The 20,978-nt window shown below is 37.2% G+C and overlaps 1 protein-coding gene and 1 long non-coding RNA gene across 2 annotated transcripts in view; one reads left to right on the top strand and one right to left on the bottom strand.

Annotated features, from left to right (window-relative positions):
• Positions 1-16,341, bottom strand: part of LOC142333312 (uncharacterized) — a 62,358-nt gene extending 46,017 nt beyond the window's left edge. Inside the window, exon 1 of the mRNA XM_075380335.1 lies at positions 16,286-16,341. Coding sequence (XP_075236450.1) covers positions 16,286-16,341 — 56 coding nt within the window. The remainder of the gene's footprint in view (positions 1-16,285) is intronic.
• Positions 1-20,978, top strand: part of LOC142333155 (uncharacterized) — a 115,988-nt gene that overhangs the window by 62,061 nt on the left and 32,949 nt on the right. The window lies entirely within an intron of this gene.

A 20,978-nucleotide genomic window follows, 5' to 3' on the forward strand; every position in this document is an offset into this window, starting at 1 on the left:
CAACTTTTTCGAAAAATCCGAACTTAAAACGTACGTTTCATCCAAATAAACAATTGTAGCATTGCTGTGACAGTATTTACTCATTGTCTGAAAATATTCAATGTTCTTCCACCTGATATTGGGTTTCTCAATGAAAGGTTATCTTTTAGTTTCTGGTTTACGTCATTTGTAACCTATCTATTTCAAAATAACAGGTAAAGTTCATTCCGTAAAAATCAATAGATGACTGAAGCCCTTGCCTTATTTTTTTTAAAGTAGGTAATTCGTTGTTCTTTGAACGAAATTAATTAACTGTTCTTTTAATTACACCTAAATCGAAACTGTTCAGTCCACTGACAGGTTTCGAACGTCGTTTATACTTATTTGGCGTGCTGAAAGAACACGATTGGGATGTCAATTGAAGAATCATGTCTTTTTTTCTATTCTGAGTTTCTGAACCTATTTTCTTGATATCCCAGCAGCCGTTGTTTCTTCGCATTTTTGAATGCCAAATATATGTTTGTCGTCAGTTAATTTACCTATTATTACAACTTCTTTTTACATAAAATCATAAAAAATTATTGACAATTTCACGTGCTTGACTCCTAATTGTCATCTTATCTTTAACATAAATATTAAATAAGTTTGTGGATTCAGTCAGCAGCTTTGCATCATCCTATTTATATTGGAGCAGGTTGTTCGTTTTTTAAAGATGTACTATATTATAATGCAAAGTAATTCATTACGTTTTTTATAACTTTCCAATCGGTACTTAATGTTTTAAAATAATCTCAGATCATTTAGTAACTGAACTATTAATTCTAATTGAAACTAAAATGCATTCCTATGCATATGTATCCCTTGTACTCTGCCTAAAAAATTCTATTAGTAATATATTAATATTTCTGGTTTAATTTTATCCAAAAACTGTTCAGAAATTAACAAATTAAGAAGGGGTCGATTACTGGTAGTAAATAGTATTGTTATCAGCATTATATACACAAGTTGTAAAAATGCGATTTGCTAGTTGGGAAAAATACGATTTTACCCCCCATTGATATTGAAGACGGTATATCGTCGACAAGTTTAAGAAAAGACGTCTACAATTCTACGGACAGATATGGAGGATAGATAAAGAAAGACTAACTAAGAAAATTTTCAACATCGTCAATGCAAGTAAATTATAAACCTTTCTGGATGAAAGAAAGACGAGACGACTTGGAACGACTGAACATCTCGGAAGAAGAAATGGAGGACAAAAGAACATTTAGGGATGACATTACAGATAAGAAAACTAAACAAGAGCAAAAAAGAGAAACGATAGGAAGAAGATAGATGGTGGTGAAGAGGAAGAAATATAATGAACGGATGAACAGGTTTTGGGAAGAAAAGAAAAGGGAAGAAGGAAGTAAAGCCATGATTGGCTCAAGTTCACGCGCTCTTCCAAATGGTATAATCGGATGAAGACGCTACGATTTCTACGCTTTTGATAAAATTAAGCGATATTGTATTTCCTGGGACCAAAATTAAGAGTTAAATTTAGTAGTTTAACAAAGTGATTTAAAAAGGGGAAAAATTGCTCAAAAATTATTTTTAGTAGATTTTGAGAAATTTGGGGTCGAAAGACACACTATTTTATGTTTCGCGTAATATGTTTCTTAATTGAGGATAAATAATAACGTTTTGTTGAAAACTAGTTAAGTAATAGATTCTGAGTAAAATTGTACGTATAAAGTAGAAAGAAACTAAATATAAAAGTAGGAATTCCAAGTTTATTAAAAATAAACATATAAAAATGTGACAAAATTTATATAGATATTAAAGTAATAAACATTTTCAATGTTACAAAATAACAGATTTAAATATCTACTGAAAAATAAAAAATGAAAAAGAGTGACAAATCAAGTAAAATAACAAATTTTAACTTTATTCATACCATTTATATCAGAATCAAAATTCTCTACAAGTTTTCTTTAGAACTGTTATTTATTTATTATCCAGTGAACGCAGATATTTTACTCCAAACATGAAAAAGTGTGTTTTTCGATCTGCTTATTTTTTTTGTTTTCCCAGATTTCTCGAAAATTATTGAAATGAAGGTTTCAGAATGTAAGTCTCAGGATGTATTGAATGTAGGTTTAAAATTAGGTTGAACTGTGCTAGTTGTCTGGCATAGATGTCTAATGGAATCTGGCCTAATTTTACCGAAGGCGCAGAAATCAGGGTGAAATCTGTCGTCATCCGTCAATTGCTGACGAAGCGTTTCCAAACTTGCGTTTAATCTTTATTTTCATATTTTTATACATCATACTTCCTTCAAAAATGTTTACGAATGTGTATTGAAAGGAAGTAATTCAACACTCTTATCGGTAAACATTCATCACCTCTACCTTTGATATGTAACCACGTCATTTATGTATTACATATAAATTATATGTTAACAAACCGAAAAATGTTGAGTAAAACAGGTTTTAATATTTAAATTTACTTACTGGATTAGTGGTGTATGACTATAAAAATATATGCAATGAGTATCATGCACCTCTTACAGCATCAATAAGCGAAACATTTAATATTCGTTAGAAAATGGGTGGATTTGATTACATATATATTTATAGAATATGTACTTAGATTTATGTAGTTTCAAAAGAACGATTTACTCTTCTATTTATTAAACTTTTTTCTGCCTCTTCCAAACCTTTCAGTGTAGTTTACCATAGTTGATAGTAATTTCTGTAATGGATGTGTGGAGGCCAAAATAAAAGAATATATTATTATAGTAAGATTTATAAAAAATATTCTACTAACCTGTAAATTAGTTGACGATATTTAATAATATATATTAATATTTCTTTTATTAAAATTAGGTCGTTTTCTGTAAATTCATTTCCATATATATAAATAATTTGTGTGTTTATTTCTGATTTCACGTTTATTGATATTATGTAATCCATTATATTAATCGAGAAAGAAAGTAATTTTATGTCATTACTGATTATTTTCATCGATATTAATGTTACAGAATATGAAAGATATGAAAAATTACAAAGTAACCAAATATATATAGATTGTAATAGACACCAGAATGTGTAAATGTAAAAATTGTTGTAATATGAAAAAAAGTAAACGTGGTATAGTAATGGTAAATTTTCAATTTTTATCGTATTTAAATCATTTGCGGTTACAATAAAAAATGTAAAAATTAATGTCGAGTTACATGAAACAACACAGTATAATTTAATTGAGTAAAACAAAATATTATTAGTTGTTATTAATTCTTTTGAGAAAAGTTTTATAAATTTTTTTCTATCGTCTGTCATCTGGTACGGAAATTCATTATAAGTCTCATCATATATCAATGTTTTGATAATATCCTCCAAAGATTGCAAATAAACGACAACATACATTACATTAACCGTAAAAAATATCATTGATTTCGATGAATTTATTCTATTGTCCAAATCATTCCAGTTGAATTTTAATTGTAACGTACAAAACGACCATATCAGCAATTTCAGTGCAATATACAAGAAAATTGTTATATTGTATTTTCCGTTGTTTAAATTAAAAGCTAATACATTTAATGTAGTTTTTATTTTATTAGAAACTTCCATTTTGTTATGATTTTATTATTATTTCCTGAAAGTGAAAAAATTTGATTTTAACTTTTTGAAATAAAATCACTAATTCCAGGTGTGTACTCATAAAATTTTCCAGTATCTGAAATTTTGATTTTTTATTATAGCAAATCGGAAAAATACGGTCCACAACTCTGCTCTTTTTTTCTGTTTTAGCCTCCGAAAACACTGTATTATCTCAAAGGATGAATGAGGATGATATATATGAATAAAGTGTAGTCTTGTGTAGTGTCATGTCGACCTTTTCTGATACGTGGGGTTAATTGAAACCCAACCGGTTCGAATGAGACATCATCCCCTTTTGTTTTTTTATCTTTTATTTTTAATTATTTTTTTAAACTTTTTTAAAAATTTAAACATATTATTGATGTAATAATTATTAACCCGTGATTGTAATTATGTTTTACAATAATTAATAAATCAATATGAAAAAAAGTGAAAAAAAATTACCAGTGAAATAAAATCTAATGTATTTTGAAAAATGTGTAAGTGTAATTTAGAAAATGTTCAAGGGAATCATGTGGTGTCTACATCACATTATATTTTGTCTAATCTTTTCTAATTATGGAATTTCTATGTAACAATATAAAAAATGTTTACACAGTAAATATTATCACATGATGTAATACGTAATTTACGTAAAGGATTAATCCTCAAATATATTAATAAATCCGTAAAACTTCTTAAGATAAATAACATTTTAATTTTTTTTTAAATACAGTTTTTATACTAGAAGTTAGTTGAGTTTTAAATTAAATATAAAATAGGCGCTTCATGAATAGGTAAAAATGTGGGAAAGGTTTTGTTTTACTCCCCAGTCAATTTTATTAATTTTTAAAATTTAATTTTTCTATCAAAGAAAGAAATAGTTTACGCCATTTTAATGCTTACGAGGTCTGTAAATATAGTAATGAGACTAGTTTTTTGGCAGACAAAGTGGCAACATTGTAAAGTTACTAGTAAAGATATGGTTATATGAACAGCTGACTTTTATTAGGTAATAATATTTTTAGTTTATCATTGCCACGGAGATGTAGAGAATGTTTTCGTGAAACGAGTTTTTTTTGTGCGTTACAAAAATTAGTGATTTTTTCCTTTTCCCTACTTCCCCGAGCCGGACATCCAATTAAGTATACTCGACTCCGGGACGTGTCCTTTCCGGATCATTTAATTGCCTGCCTCTAATCTCCGATGGAAGAAACGAGCACCCGCTATGCCGTTCCCAGCCTTCCCGCCGGAGACCGGGTCTCGGTCTTTCCTTTTGCCAGCCTCAAACCGACGGCGCAGGAGCCGAACCCGCCAAATTGTATCCGGGAACCCACACCGCCGGCCGAGTCTCGGTCTTTTCATTTATTCACACCTAATGGACCCCAGGAGTCCCCGCTCCATCACGGGAACCCACACACCAGGGCATGTGAGCCCTCAGGAACGGGGCTGTCCGCCCAGCCCTGCTGTAAACTAAAATCCTCAGTATCTCAGTCGTCTTGCATCATCTTCTTTTATTATGAGGACTGCTCTTGCAAATACTGCAAAATTATGCCAGTTTCCGGACATAGCCAAGAGCCACTCCGAGAGCTGCTCCGGCCGGGTATGCATCTGTCCTGCATTTATACGATTTTCCTCCCATCGTCTGAACACGAAAATAGTGTGTTCGGCATCGTCAACCGCATCGCAGTAAGAGATGGGTGACTCTCTTCTGCCAAACCTATGCAGATATTGTCCTGACATGAGTTACGTTGTATGGTAATCTAATTCGCCATGAGAGCGATCTAGCCAAGCATCCAGGTCCGGGATAATCCTACTGGTCCTTCTGGCGTCATGGACGCTGCTGAACCCGACCATGTCACCTTGCATTGTTCCCGTATTATAGAATTGGCCTCATCTTTGGCTACACCCGACGCCCTTAGTTTATGTCTTTTAATCTGCAATTTTATCGGGGGCACCGAAGAAAGCACGCACAGTGCATCATAAAATAAGGTTTGGTACCCCGAAACTACGCCCAGTAGCGACTTCCTATGAGTGCTAGTTGTGCTTGACATTAACCGCATCGGCCCATGCCGGGGCGGCGTACAACAGAGACGACGTTATCACCGAGGTGATAAGTCGCTTCTTCAACGCACGTGGAATTCCTTGTCCCGCAAAGAGACCTCGCAAGGTACGTATTGTTGTTTCCACTCTGTCGCAGATCATGGCTACATGACTAGCGTATTTGAGGTGTTTATCCAGTAACACCGCTAGATAGTTAGCACTTTCCACCTCGACAATTGCCTCTCCTCTCAGGCGCAGATTTAATCTTCAGAGTATCCTCATACCATTGAAGAGGATACTCTTGCATTTGGAAGAAGAGACTTCCAAACTGTTGTTGACGAGCCATTCATTCACTAATTCTAAAGTATCATTTCCCTCGTCCTAAAAACTCATCTAAGGTACTGGCCTCCACTAGCAGCGAGATGTCGTCCGCGTATCCTACGACATTCACCCCCGGCGGGAATTTAAGTCGGAAAATCTCATCATAAAAGATGTTCCAAAGTAGGGGTCCAAGTACAGACCCCTGCGGGACTCCACCGAAGATCTGATGACCTACCACACCATCCACCGTATTAATTTCAGTTCGTCTCTCGGATAAATAGTGGCTACTTGCGTCACTATGTACTCGCTTATATTCATTCTTTGAAGTGCCCTCAGTATAGCTGGCCAAGCTACCGCGTTCTTTATATCCAGGAGTATCTTTTGTGGAATACGCCTAGTTCTTCATGTCCCAGACCTCACCGCAGCAGGCCATGAAACGACTTTGTTGATTGCGTTAATAGTTGACCGCCCCCGCCAAACTAATTCTGTTGGTGGAGGTTGTTGTTTTCCAGCTCCTCAATTAGTCTATTAGCTATGAGCCTCTCCACCACTTTGCCCATATTAATGAGACTTATAGGGCGATATTTGAGAGCCCCTGGAACTGACTGTTGTTTGGGCAAGAAAACAGTTCTTGACGATTTCCAGCAAGCGGGGAAAAAAGCATGCTGGACTGCATAACTCGCAATATCTGTCATCTCCCACGGGATGACGGACATCAGACTCTTTATGACAGCAGCTGGCACACCATCGGGTCCTGGGCTCTTTTTATTCTTTTTAGTCTTTGCCACTGCATTCCGGGTGAACCTGCCGCGTTCACCAGGTATATGCTCCGTGATGCCCGTATCAACCCGCGGAAAAAGCGCTTCCATGTGTCGTGTAGCTTCTATGTTTTTATTAGGGACGAGCAACCGTTTTCTCACTCTATCTATGACTACCTGGTGCGCCCGTCCCCAGGGGTCAGCATCTAGTTCACTGCATAGCTCCCTCCAGTTCTGTCTTTTTGCATGGTTAATCACGAAGTTTAACTGTTTTCTTGCTGCACGGTATTGTGTAATCGCCGTTTTCAGGTCTCAATCAGCTCCGTATGTTCTCGTTCTAAGTCTCTGCACGCGCCTCTTCGTGGATTGCAGAACGCTGCGTTGTTCAGCAATATCGGAGAACCACCAATAGACAGGGTGATGTCTGGTAGCTGTTTCGGGGAGCCTGGCCAGCTCAGTAATCATGATCTGTTGTAATGTATCTGGCGTGACGCGGTCTGTCATCCGTCATTTTTGCAGAAGCATTGCGAACAATGGTCTCTACCTTACGTTCCGAAAGTCTAAAGCATAGATGTTAATTTCTAATAAGAGTCTCTGTATCAAGGATGTCAACAGAAACAGCCAAATGATCACTTGCAGTCTCGACTTGCAAAACCTGCATGCTCACCATGTCTAGTGGAAATCTACCGTCGGTCAATACCAGATCCAAGATAGAGGAATGCCCGCGAGCGTAAAAAGTGAGCAACCCGTCATTGATGCAAACAGGCCCAGTAGTTCCTATTAGTTCTTCTAGCGCTAGTCCTCTGTTGTTCGAGGACCCATCCCCAGCCGCTACGGTACGGCATTTGAAGTCACCCACAACAATTAACCTCTTTCGGGCGTTCCTGACCATCCTCTGCAGTCCGAGCAGTCTGGCCTCGTACTCCACGAGCGTCACATTCGGGCTTATATAGACCCCAAACAATCTAAAGTTTCAGAATTCTATCACAACGACTCCTTCAGTCCTCAAATATAAGCTATAGTCCCAGTATCCAGTAATTTTCTTGATAGCCACATCCCCAGCGGTATCTGGCACCCATCGAGACTCAGCCGCAGAGTATACGTTAGGCTCAGTGGCAACAACAAAGTTGTACTCTCCAGTGTTAGCTGTCTCCTACACCAAGGCGTGGGAGAGGAGGCTTAGTTGGTTATTGATTAATAAGACTCTAGGCATCGCGCTTTATTCCGCATTCTGTGCCCCCTGTGCGGTGATTTAGGCTACGGCAATACAGACATTTGGTTGTCTCTCTGCATTCCCGGATACGGTGTCCAGCGCCACCGTAATTATAACAGAGATTGGTTCTGTCCGGGATCTTACGGTCTCTGCTACCGTGTCCGGTGCCCCGACGACGGTAGCAGCGCTCTCCTTCTACGCGATTATAGATCCTACAATGAACCCAGCCAACTCTAGTCTAGATGCCACCAGCTTTGTGGCGCCTCTATGTGTCGTGATAACGGTGGCGTTTTTTGTGTCACCGTATGCTTTCCTGAGAGAAGTGACCTGGAACGTCTCCCCCGGGCCGACAACTCTGGAGACCGCTTCTCTTACCTCCTTTTCGGTTGTGTCTACTTCGAGGAACTTAATATTGACCACAGTCCTTCTGTCACCCCTAGAACGTAGGTCCACCTGAAGTTCTGCTGCCCGATCTCTCAGAAGAGTGGTGAGTTCTCCTGCCTTCGGCGCCCCTTTTATCCTCACCTCTAATTTTTCATTTCGGCCTTTCCAGAGGGAAAGGATCACGCCTGCCACTTCCTGGGTGACTTTGTTTTTCATTGTTCTCAGCAGGTCGGCATAAGTCTTTCCCTCGGCCTTAATAACGATAGTCTTCCTATCAGTTACCGGTGGTGTGCCCCTCCTGGTTGAAGTCGATCCTGAGCGAGCCCGAACAGAGTCCCCCAATCTGGGCAGGACCATCTTCGGGAGCTCCTTCCCTTTTCTGGTGAGATATATGACCACTTTCCTTATCGTTGTATCCGCGGGTCCCGGTGGAAGCATGAAGACCGTAGCCCTGGTTTTCACCAGGACTCGTTTCAACGCCCTAAGGAGAGTGGCGGCTGTAGCGCGGTCTCCTGCTGATGAGTCGTAAAGGACTATATATCTAGTTCTAAGATAGTTGAAAAACTATCTTAGTCTAGATTGGTGGTATTGTCTATGCTGATTACTTCCAGTTTTGCGTTAGCATATTTGCCGCTAACAGCACTAAGTCTCATTTGCTTGTTCAAGTCTACAAAATTACATCTGTCAGAGCTATCAGATTGAGGGTCAACGGAAGTAATTTAGTATCCACTAATAGTACCTGTAATTTAGTATCCGCATCAGTCATTGCGTCATTAAGATGCTGAAAAGACTTATATACCTTCGTCAGCTCCCTCTCATGGACCTTTTGATGAGTCGCCATAGACTTGCCCAGGTTTCGTCTAAATGTTATAAGGGCATGGCTGAGCCTATAAGTGAGATCCCACAATGTAAAGGAAGAAGAGACAGACTACCCCTTCTTCCTCGGAGGAACCGGCTCTAACTTGTTTAGTCCCTTTGAGGTCCGCTGCTTTCCATTCTTTCTTGTCTGGGGGGCCAGAATGCCCGGAAACACTTAATTCGGAAAATTATGATTATTAATTCGGAAAATTTACGATCCCAAATCTGTCCTCAGAAAAATTCGGTGTGGTCGGGCTGGTCTAATATGTATCCGACCAACAGTGCCCCCCAAAGAAATATGGGGGATGGCTGGTTTATGAAAGGTATTGGTCTCTATCGGAGACCTATTCAGGATCTGGCAATCTATCCAGAATCGGATTTTGGGAAATTATGGTCAGGAAAGGAGTTATTAGGAAAGGAAAATTCCCTGTATAAGAGCCTCAAACACTTGAAACAAACAAAAAATTCTACTAGTACAACTTATTTTGTCGATAATTTTTCTAAGTTGTTGCTTACTACAACAGGCGTGACGTCACAAACATGTCTATTGACTTAACTTATTTTCACAAGCCTCAACCGCCAATTTAACATTAGCTCTTATGGATAAAAAAGTTACAACAGAAAAAACGTAATTACAGCACAGTCTGGTCACCAAAATTCACTAAATTTAAAACAATTGTTCGTTATACTTACCTCGAAATGATTCACTACTTGTCTAATAAAATACCGCAAAAACCCAAACCAAAAACGCATAAAACGCAGAGCTAGAAATACACGTCCACTCGGGCTGAGTATCCACACTCGACTAAAATGAGTGATACTAATTATGAGTAACGTTGTGCAATCATGTTTTGTGTTAAAACTCGGTGAGAATGCTGTTCAATCTTTTTCAGAATTGAAAAGGGCGTATGGAGATGACGCTCTGTCACGAGCTTTGTTTTTAGTTGGACTAATGCATTTTCAGGTGGCAGAGAATCAGTTATGGACGAACCAGGCTGTGGAAGACCGTTAATTTCAAAAAGTGTAGCAATATTGAGCGAATCAGGGAATTGATATGCTACGATCGGCGATGAACTGTCAGAATGATTGTTGAACAATTGAATTTTAACCGTACAAAAGTCCATAAAATTTTGACAAACGAATTGGGCATGAAAATTTTGTGTGAAACTGGCCTCGAAAAACCTCAGTGTTTAACAGAAGAACAAGAGGGTGGAAGTGTGCCGCGATCTTCTAGGGTAAATTGAAACTGATCTTGATTTACTAAAAATATGTTATTACTGGTGATGAAACTTGGATATCCGAGTACGACCCAGAAACAAAACGCCAAAGCTAAGTATGGCACACCTCATATTTTATATATTAATATATATATATATTTTTTTTTTCTTTAACCTCCGGGTTCATTGTTAATTATTTCCTTAAAGGATGAGAAGAATGATTTGTAGTGTGTGTGCAAATGCCATGCCTGACCGGGATTCGAATCCGGAACCTCCGAGTGAAAAGCCGAGAAGCTACCACTTGCGCCACCGAGCCCCACCGTGGAGCGCCACGGGGCCGGCTCTATATTATTTACTTAAACAAAACAACCCCAAAATGAATCAATGAAATATTTCATGAAATAACTATAAATAATTGACTTAACCGAATAAAAAAAATATTTTTGATTGTCCTCGATGACCAGCTTAATAAAGTATTTTTTAACCCATGATTTTACATATCAATCTTTTTATATTGGAAAGAATGAATAATTTAATAAAATAAAACAAACCGAGTCAGAAATTTTGATAGTAAAATAAAATAACCTGCTACTAACACCTTATTTGTTCTTATAAAACTTTCGATGTAAAAGATCCGCAATAGCGATTCTATAAATTCAATAGAGTGTTCTGAAAGAAATCATAAACAAAATCGTTCACTTACATACGAACTGAGTAAGTCTGAGTAATACGAACTGAGTAATAATGATAGGTAGTAAGTTAAGTTTTCTTCACTTGCTATGTTTATGTAATGGTTACAAATGCTTCCTTGCCTTTTAACCATTGTGAGTTGAGTGAAGAATACTTTAAACATTTTTAGTTTCGTCAGTTTACGTATGAATGATCTATGTGATAAAAATAGAGAAGAAAGAAATTGTGGGTTCAGATAATGTTTAAAAATTCATGTATCTTTTGTACGTGTATTTTTATCTTTGTAAGCGATGTTCTTATCTTTAAATAAACAACAACTTTTTTTTGTGCTACAGTTTCATCACTTTTAGGTAGGTATTCACTGTTTATTATTTATTTATGTATCCATACCTCGTCTCGGTTGTATTGAAACTCAACAAATAAAATACTGCATAATAAAACATGATATTTTTGACTTCTTTTTTTTTGGAAATATGAAATGTTATACTTTGTAGTATGTTGTAGGATACTCGTAGGGATACTTGTAGGAGTCTTTAGGGTTAACTGGCATATATTTTATTTTGTTTTTTATTTATTTTTTTATTAACTACAATAAATGATTTATACTTTATTTAACTGTTATTGCTAATTCTCTGTTAATTTGATTAATTAATTTTATTAAGGTAAATAAATTTCATATGTATGTTATATACAAACTACAATTGTGATATAAAAAATTTGCTGAAAGTGAATGAATTAAAGATAATTGTCTATTAATAAAATTTATTATTTGAATACTATTGAAATAATTTGTTATGAATTTTGATGTTCTTTCTACGAGATGGGATATTTGATAAATATCTCAGAACGTTTTTACGGTTGATAAACAAACACGTATGGCTGTTTTCTTTTTTGGTTGCATTTAGTTGTTTAACTTTTGACGAATTTGATATGTTTACAATTAAGCAGTTGAGTATTGAAAATCCAATTGCTTACATTAATTGAAATTATAGTAAATACATACACCGTAGGGACGTTTTACTAAGGTACCGTTAATTTTTTTACGGTACGTATAAATAAATAACATAAATCAGTTCTAAATTAATAATTTTGAATATTACGTATAACAGCTAATTATTAAAAATACAATTCTTTATTATTTCAACAATAATCAGTTTTCAAGATACTTGACAAACGATGTCATTTAACTAATAAATGGTTAAATTTAGGATTTTGAATTAATTTTCGTTTTAACATGTTACACTTAAATAAATTATCTCGTCAAACTAAAGTGTATTGATGCAGATGATTGATTTAATAAACTCTTTAAAATATATCAATTAGAATTAATTGATATCTATATGTAATCATAAATTAAAACTACTATTCGTTAAAAAAATGCCCATCATAAAAGCAATAAAAAGACATTTGCCGATATTGCATGTTAAATATGAAAGAAAATTTAGTATTTATAGTGATTTCAAACAAAATTATTTTTAAATTCAGATGTTTTGTGTACATTACCAGATAATAAAATCTAAGTTTTTTATACACAATTTTATTTCTAAATAATTTTTAAGACAATTTAAATTAGAAATTACATTACTTCGTAGTCAGTATATTTCGAGACCTACTGTTACTTTTTATATTTTTAATATCATTTAAAATTATTGCTCTACCATTTAACGTCACAACTTAGCAGTGACAATATGTCACTGTTCTCTACAAAACTTTGAAATATTCGTTAAATGAATAACGTTTAAAAACTTAAAGGTTTGCAACACTGACAGTGAAATCTAAGACTGGCGAAGGGTAACGTTACCAAAGTACTGCAATCTTATTGGTTCGTGACGCAATTCCGTTATTTTCGTACCAATAGCGGCCTTTTACAATAAAATTTCGGTAATAAAAAGTTTAAATGACCTATTTACGTGTCATTATATAGACTGAGAGGGGTAATTTAGTAAACTACTGTCTCCAAATCTTTCTTCACTTTTTTTAAGCATTTACAAAACCAAGTCCGGAATAATTATCATTAATTATTGACCTTTAATTGAAAAAACGTCGTTATAAATCAAACGATGTGTTTACTTACACGTATATCACTTATTATTACCTAGTTTAAACGCTAGCATATGGAAAGAACGTAAAAGTAAGTTTTTAGCATTTATTTTTATGAAAATTAGTAATGAAAGAATTTAAAAGAGAATAATAAAATTCTTATTTTTTTTTTTTGTTTGTATAATCATCTGTTATTATGATATATGAAAATAACCGTAATTTTAATCAATTTTTTTTTTCAACATGAAATCATCAGAAAAATGCATACTTTGGACTTATATGTTTACTGTGAAGTTGATTTTATTAATGATATTATTTAATAAGTTTATATTAATGCTAATTTTAATCTTTGTTCCGTTTTATTTTTCATCTATCAACAGATTTCGTATATTTTTAATTACACTACCGATCGATTTTTTAATTTTGTTTATTACAAAATATTTTTTTTTAATTTTAGTCTAGACGCCATTTTATTTTTTATAAAATAATGTTTTTCCCGCTTGCTTTAACAAAGTGAATTTATAATTCTTGAAACTATATAAAAAATAAACTGCATCTTTCTGATCATAATTATATATGTATCTTATATAATATTTTACATTATATATATATATACATATTATCATATGTATCTTGCATAACTCAAAAACGTTTAGTAGTAGGAGGTTAAAATTTTAGATTTACAATTGTTGTAACATCTAATTTTGCATCTCCCCTTTTGATTGTAATGGATGAACCAAGAGTGTAAATCCCAAAATATGTGGATTTTTTACTTTTTCTTAAGTGAAGTAATAAGCCCTCATTGAGACCTTTTCAATGATATATCATAAGTGGTACTTACTTTCATTGATTCCACAGTTATAGTCAAATAAAATTTCATTTAATGAAATATTTGGATGTTGCAAGGGAAAGCTCATCGGTTCGAAACAGACTTCATCACCTTTATTTATTAACAATTACTAACATTTATTTGTAAATGTTTTACGATAAATAATAATTGAATACTAAGAATAAATAAAATTTTTAAAAAATGAAAAAACATCAGAATTTAACGAAATAGAATTATTTTAAAAACTTCTCATTTTAAAGATATATGTATATGTAATTAAATAGGTGTACAAGGAAATCATATGGTGTCCACATCAGATTTTTATTCTATAAATATAAAAATATAATATTTTTGTATAGCTGACATAATGCAATATTTTTCATGATTTTATAAATATTGATATAACTTACTTCAATTTATTTATAACATAATACAATTAATATATTGCATTAATTGTCGAATAAATAAATTAAATTAAATTAATAAAAGGAAAGAGTAGCATAATCTATTGAAATAAATTAAAGAAACAGAAGAACATAAAATCTAACTCGCCACCCTTACTTTCTCCCGCACTGTAGAATTGATAAACCCCGCTATGAAGTTGTATTCCCTGGAGCATCATGTGTACCAGATTATCTGCAGTGAGCATGACTACTGAATCTGTATAATCCTGCCTCTCTGTCCCCCAACTCCTGCATTCAAACACATAAATTTGACCTTGAAATACATCATGGTTTTCAGTGGAAATGATAGAAACACTATGTTCTGTTGATTTCCATTTGTATATTTCAAGGTTTTATGTTTCTATATTCCCACAGAAGCTTTGAGCTTCTGTGATGAATTAATTTATTAAAAAAAACAAAAAAAAAACGTGACAATGAAAGTAATGAAATTATTATTTTTATGATTCAACGTCTGTAGTGGTTTTTATTTATTTTTTTATTTTTTGTAATTTTACGTTTTGCATCAATCTTTAACTGTTTTTTTTTTAATTTTTATATTAATGTTTTTGGTTTTTTTGCAACATTAACGTGTGGTCAGCCAGCCGCCTTTAGAGAAATTAACATCTGTGTTAGAAAACACGTAAGAATGATATAATGTTAACTTTATTCTTTTATTATTATTTTTTATGTTTTTATTACGGTTCCTTTTTTTTAATTTTTATAGTAATGATTTTGCTTTTTTTACAACATTAACGTGTAGCAAGTGCAAATAAATTTATATATAAATTTACTTTTCATACAATCATTTAAATAAACCTATTAATACTGCATTAACTCAAGTTTTTTATTTCTTAATCGCTTAAATAAAATAAAATATTTAATTTTCTCTTCTGTTACAATGATACATGTTATATATCACATTTATATTAGATGTTTAGGGGGGGGGGGCTTTAAGAGATATTTTGTTTTTTCTTTATGCTTAACAGATAATAATTAATTGTTGCGAACTTTGTGTTCATCATTAATATTTAATTCCTGGGTGTAAATTTACTACTTTAATTGTAATAATACAAAGGTAGTGAATAGTGTGTGTGTTTGTGTGTGTGTGTGTGTGTGTGTGTGTGTGTGTGTTGCATGACGCTACTATCGATCGTGGAATCTTTTAAAACACACACACATACATATTTTATTTTTTTATAAACAATGACTTAATTCTGAATGAATGTTTACGTGATATGTTGGTGGATGTTTACGTACAAACACAGAGAGAGAGAGAGAGAGAGAGAGAGAGAGCGAGGGCGAGAGTTTTGTATTACGATGATTCAGCACATTCCTATGTTTGTTATTAGAGTTTTATGTAGGCACGTGTCTGCAGCTGTGGTGGTGTTGCGCATACGCACCCCTTTGAATCTGGAGCTGTGATTCAAATTTCAATGTTTTAAAATTTCAATGTGGAGCTGTGGTAGGCGCTTACGCGCCTTCCACTGTAGTGGCAGTTCAAAATAGGATGCTCAACCTTAGGCCATGTTCGGTGCAGGGGTGTAGATGTGGGTGGGGTGGAGGTGCGTTTAGGTTTGTTTAGGTGGGTGTAGGGGCATGGCATGGCATTTTTCACACACGCTACAAATCATTCATCTCATCCTCTGTACAGTAATGCTTAACTGCGGCCCCGGAGGTTAAACAGAAAAAAAAAAAGAAAAAGGTGGGTGTAGGGGGGTGTCGAGTGGAAGCTTGTGTTGCGGTCGTACGTATTGTTGTGCACTCTGTCTTATACAGTTTTTTTCTGATCAACGGTTTTTATATCTGATTTTTGGAATTAGGAATCGACGGTGGAAAATTTTCGGAAGTGTTTTAATATAATTTGGTGATTTTTCGTTGCGGACTGACCTTTTTATTGAATTTTTTAACTGAGTAGCGTTATTGGTATTGGAAATAAGGTTCATATTTGACTGCTGGTCGCAGTGGTTAGTGTGAGTTAGTAGCGGTGTACCTTGAGTTGTTTTCAATTCGGGTGTAGCTTAACTGTACTGGATGGCTAGACAATTGTAATTGGCATCGACTGTGGATAATATTGTTTATTATTCTACAAATGAAAAACTTTTGATATTGGAATTAATTTAATTAATTTCTGTTGTTGTTATCTCTTGATAAGATAGACTGCTGTAGCTTAGTTTAACAAGCTATCAATTTTTTATATTTTTTTTGGACGCGGAATTGTCCCCGTAGTGTGATAGTGCAAGTATGAGGCGCAGAGGTTCGCTCCCTTTAGAGGCAACAGCCGCTCAAAGTAGTAGTCAACAGTGGGTGGTGCCTATCAAGAAATTAGAGGGAAAATGCAAGAAGAGACCACGCAAAGGGTCATCAGAAGAAGAGGAGGAGCTACCAGAAAGTTTGGGTAGCCTAATTTATGAACTGGGACACACGCTGCCTTCCCTAAAACAACATATGAGGGCTGGACTTAGCAAATACATTGGTACGCATGAGCAGGAGCTCAGAGCAATTTATGAAGGCCTGAACGCGCTGGCTGAAACGCCATCCACGGCAAACATGGTGACGCAAGCCACACAAACGGATCTGCCGATAACTGAAGATAGCATGGAACATATTCTTTCTAAGGATTTAGAAGATGGGGAACTGTTAGAACTCCTACACAGAAGATGGCCCGATTCCTTGAGGAGTAAGCTAAATTTGGTGACAGAACTCCCTCCTGACAGGGAATTTGGTTAACTGGCATTTCTCCCACCACCACCCCATTCGGTCGCCCTAGAGCATAGACCAAATGTTCCGTGCCAAAAACGGCTACTGTGCCTCAGAAACGGTTTAGCGACCCAAATCCTAAAAGCTCCTAGTGAGCTACCTAACGTGCGTGAGCGAATCAAGCAACGTGCCGTACAGCACCCGCTTCAGTGTCCCAATCGCTCACTTGTCAAACATAAAACTAGATCGGGGAGGCGCACCCCTTGTAACAACTTAAAACTACACGCATCGATAAAATAAAAAGACAGCAATTTTGGCTGCCACGCCTCGGTCGCTGTATGCCAGCTAGTACCTGTCCACCATTTAACAGCGCTTGGAGCTGATTGGCTGATGGCCAGCCCTATTCCCAAGGTTGGTTTCCAGCAGCAGAGTTGTAGGAGTCCAATTATATTTACATTTAATAATCCCTTATAATTAACGATGACGGTTGAACATAGCAACCTCATCGAGGAACTCCCACACGGTCCGACAGTGCGGCTCGCGCCACACTGCCTCGCCGCTTGTGAGCGGCCAGGTTTCCCCCTGACCTCTAAGTTCCAGGGTGGCTCGGTCTCTGGCTCCCCCAAGAGCAGGGCAGTCGTACATCATATGTACATTCGACTGGACCTCCCCGCAGACACACAACTCATCAGCCACCAGGCGAAACCGAAACAGATATTGGTTCAGGTTAACATAGTTGGTGAGCACCTGGGCACCCGACGCCCATAAAAAAGAACTCGAGGCATACCATCCCCCCAGATCCTCTATAAAACTATACAAGGATCTTCCCTTAGTCGTGGTGTGCCATTCAAGCTGCCATGCCTCCACCGCGAGGCTTTGTAGCCTTTTCCGCAGACGGGAGATGGACAACTGGACGAAATTTTGTTCCGGTGCATTGTGATCACCGTTCCGCTCCGGTTCTGGCCCGGCTCGAAACCGCATCCCAAATGCCTCGGCCTCCCGACCTCTTCGCAACTTCCACATGACTGCCCGAATTTTCACCACTAAATCGATTGGGAGAGCCTTTCCCAATACAATAGTAGCCTCGTAGGAGGTTGTTTTAAATACACCAGTGCATACTATCATGGCTCTGCGCTGGGCACTCCTTAAATTTTGAAGTAGTGCTCTATTCCTTTCCAACCTATGCGCCCAAACTGGCGCCGCGTATGTGATAATACTTTCGAAGACGCCTCGGTACACCAAGTTCATTTGGCGGCCCGACAGCCTGTAGTCTTACTGAGCAATCCTTCTAAGTTTGTGCATCACAGAGACAGCGTCCGCCGCAACTTGTTTAATATGGTTACTAAAAAGCAACTTATCATCAAACAAAACACCTAGGTACTTATGAACCCTTACTCGGCTGATTACACAGCCTTTATACTTAATGTGGGGGTTTCGACTGCATGATAATTTGTCTGCGCCCTTTAGAAGCATAAACTTCGTTATGGGCACAGAAATCTTTATTTGCATGTCCATCCAGCATTCGGCGGTTGACAAGGCCGCCTGCGCTCTGCTTTCCAGCTGTGGTCGTGAATCTCCACGAACTAAAAGGAGACAGTCATCGGCGAAAGCCTGGGCCGTGACTCCTTCTGGGAAAATCAATCCCAGAAATCCGTCAAACACCAGGTTCCACAGCAGGGGACCGAGAACGGAACCCTGCGGGCTTCCCCTGGTGACGGATTTTTCCACAACTAGGTGCGCATCTTTAAACAGAGCCGTCCGGTTAGACAAATAGTCTCTTACCACGGCCTGTGTGGCTTCGGGAACATTGTGGCGTTCCAAAGCATAGAGGACAGAATTCCAACACAAGGAAGGAAATGCTGCCTCTATATCAATAAAAATAGCCAAAACGTATTTGCAGTCAGCACTTTCCACCTCGGTAAGAGCATTAATTATAACCGAGCCAAACGTAACCGAAGCTGCTTTTCATGTCTGGACAGCCGACACAGCTGGTGTCGGTCTGACCCTGTCCCTTGAACCCTCCCAATCAGGAGTTACAGTAACAGATGCCCGTGGCAACTGCACCACCGGGAGGAGGGGATCCTGGCCATCACACTCGCTGAATTTGTACTAGTAGCAGGCTATATCAGTCCTAACGTCGTACTAGAAGACTTCAAGACATATATCGATAGACTTACAATCATAATAATGCAAGCACTTAAAAGGGTCATATTAATGGGTGACTTTAACTGCAAAGCCATTATAGCTGGTAGTCAATACACAAACAGAGGTCAGATTTTCGCGGATATGATGATGGCTACTGGCCTTATTTGTCTTAACGACGGCACGTATACCTTCGAGGCAAGAGGACACAGATCGGTTCTTGATCCTCCTTGGTCGATAGTAGATGGGACGTACACACCTTCCACTGGTGTGTGCTCGAATCGGACACAGGCAGCGACCATCATGCCACCCTGTTGGTCATGGACAACTCTCATGCTCCCGCCCATGCGTCATCTAAACCGCCACGTTTAAACGGATGGCAAATTGATACGGTTGTCAATAGGACTGCTGCTAAACTGGCAAATAGTAATGAGCTCATACCACTAGTCCTGCAGAATATAATTACAGAGGAAACGACTAGGATCCACCAATCGGTTAATAGAAAGCATCCAGTTTACTGGTGGTCACTAGAAATAGCCCTGCAGTGCAACAGGTTAGAGTACTGGAGAAGGAAGAAATATAGATTACGAGCAGGAAGCGGCACTCCTTCTGAAGCCGCACTTAATGAATTTTCGGCGGCAAGGCAAGAGCTTAACTACATGATCAAGCGTGCAAAAAGGGACCGATGGAGGGAATTATGCTCCGAACTCGACTCCGACCCCTGGGAGCGGGCTTACCAAATAGTTATGAAGAGGTTCGGACAACGTCTGCCCGTCCTCACGTCAGAAAATGCAACAGCACAACTAACAGATTTGTTCCCGGTCAGAGATGCTTGCCGATTTGAATGGCCGGACTGTGAAAGATATAGATCTTTCACAGTCACGCAAGAAGAGGTCAAAGAAGCAATAGGCCGCCTTAGAGAAATAAAAAGTCCGGGACCTGACAGCATTCAAGCCGCAATCCTCAAGGGACTAATGAATAAAGTCCTTTGGGAGATGACCGACATCGCCAATTTTGGTGTCTTGCACAAAATTTTCCCTGACTGCTGGAAGGCTTCCCGAACCGTATTTTTACCTAAAAGAACTACAGATGCAAATTTGACAGCATACAGGCCCCTTAGTTTAATTAATCATATGGCAAGGTGGCGGAGAGGCTAATTGCCGACAAGTTATGCCAGGAATTAGAAGACAAGAATGGATTGCATGATAACCAATATGGTTTCAGAAAGGGAAAGTCGGCAGTTCATGCCATTAATAAAATAGTATCCTGGGCACATGATACTAGAGCCGGGACCTGGCGAACCAGGAGAATTCCTCTGTTTATCATACTAGACATTAAAAACGCTTTTGGCACAGTCAGGTGGGGTGCAGTATTGGAGGCGCTGCACAGAAAACAGGTCAGCCTATACCTCCAGAGACAAGTGGCTGACTATCTAAACGAAAGGTGGACTGTAGTTGAAACACTCGACGAAACTAACAGGCACCAGATATTGGGCGGTGTTCCCCAGGGGTCGGTACCAAATACAAAGTAGGCGACATTCGTAAAGATGTACAATCAATTCTTGGAGACTGTGACGACATTAAGAAAAGTAAACACAAAATCTACTATGATGGTAATGCTACTGAGAAGAGCACAATGGCAGCTATATTGAGGGCTTTAAGGAAGATTATTCCTCAGGCTGGTAATTTAGTTTTTGTCGTCCCCAATAATAATATGGGAAACTATATGAAGAAATTAATAT

This window comes from Lycorma delicatula, chromosome 12 (assembly GCF_047948215.1).
Source record: "Lycorma delicatula isolate Av1 chromosome 12, ASM4794821v1, whole genome shotgun sequence".
NCBI classification, from domain to species: Eukaryota; Metazoa; Arthropoda; class Insecta; order Hemiptera; family Fulgoridae; genus Lycorma; species Lycorma delicatula.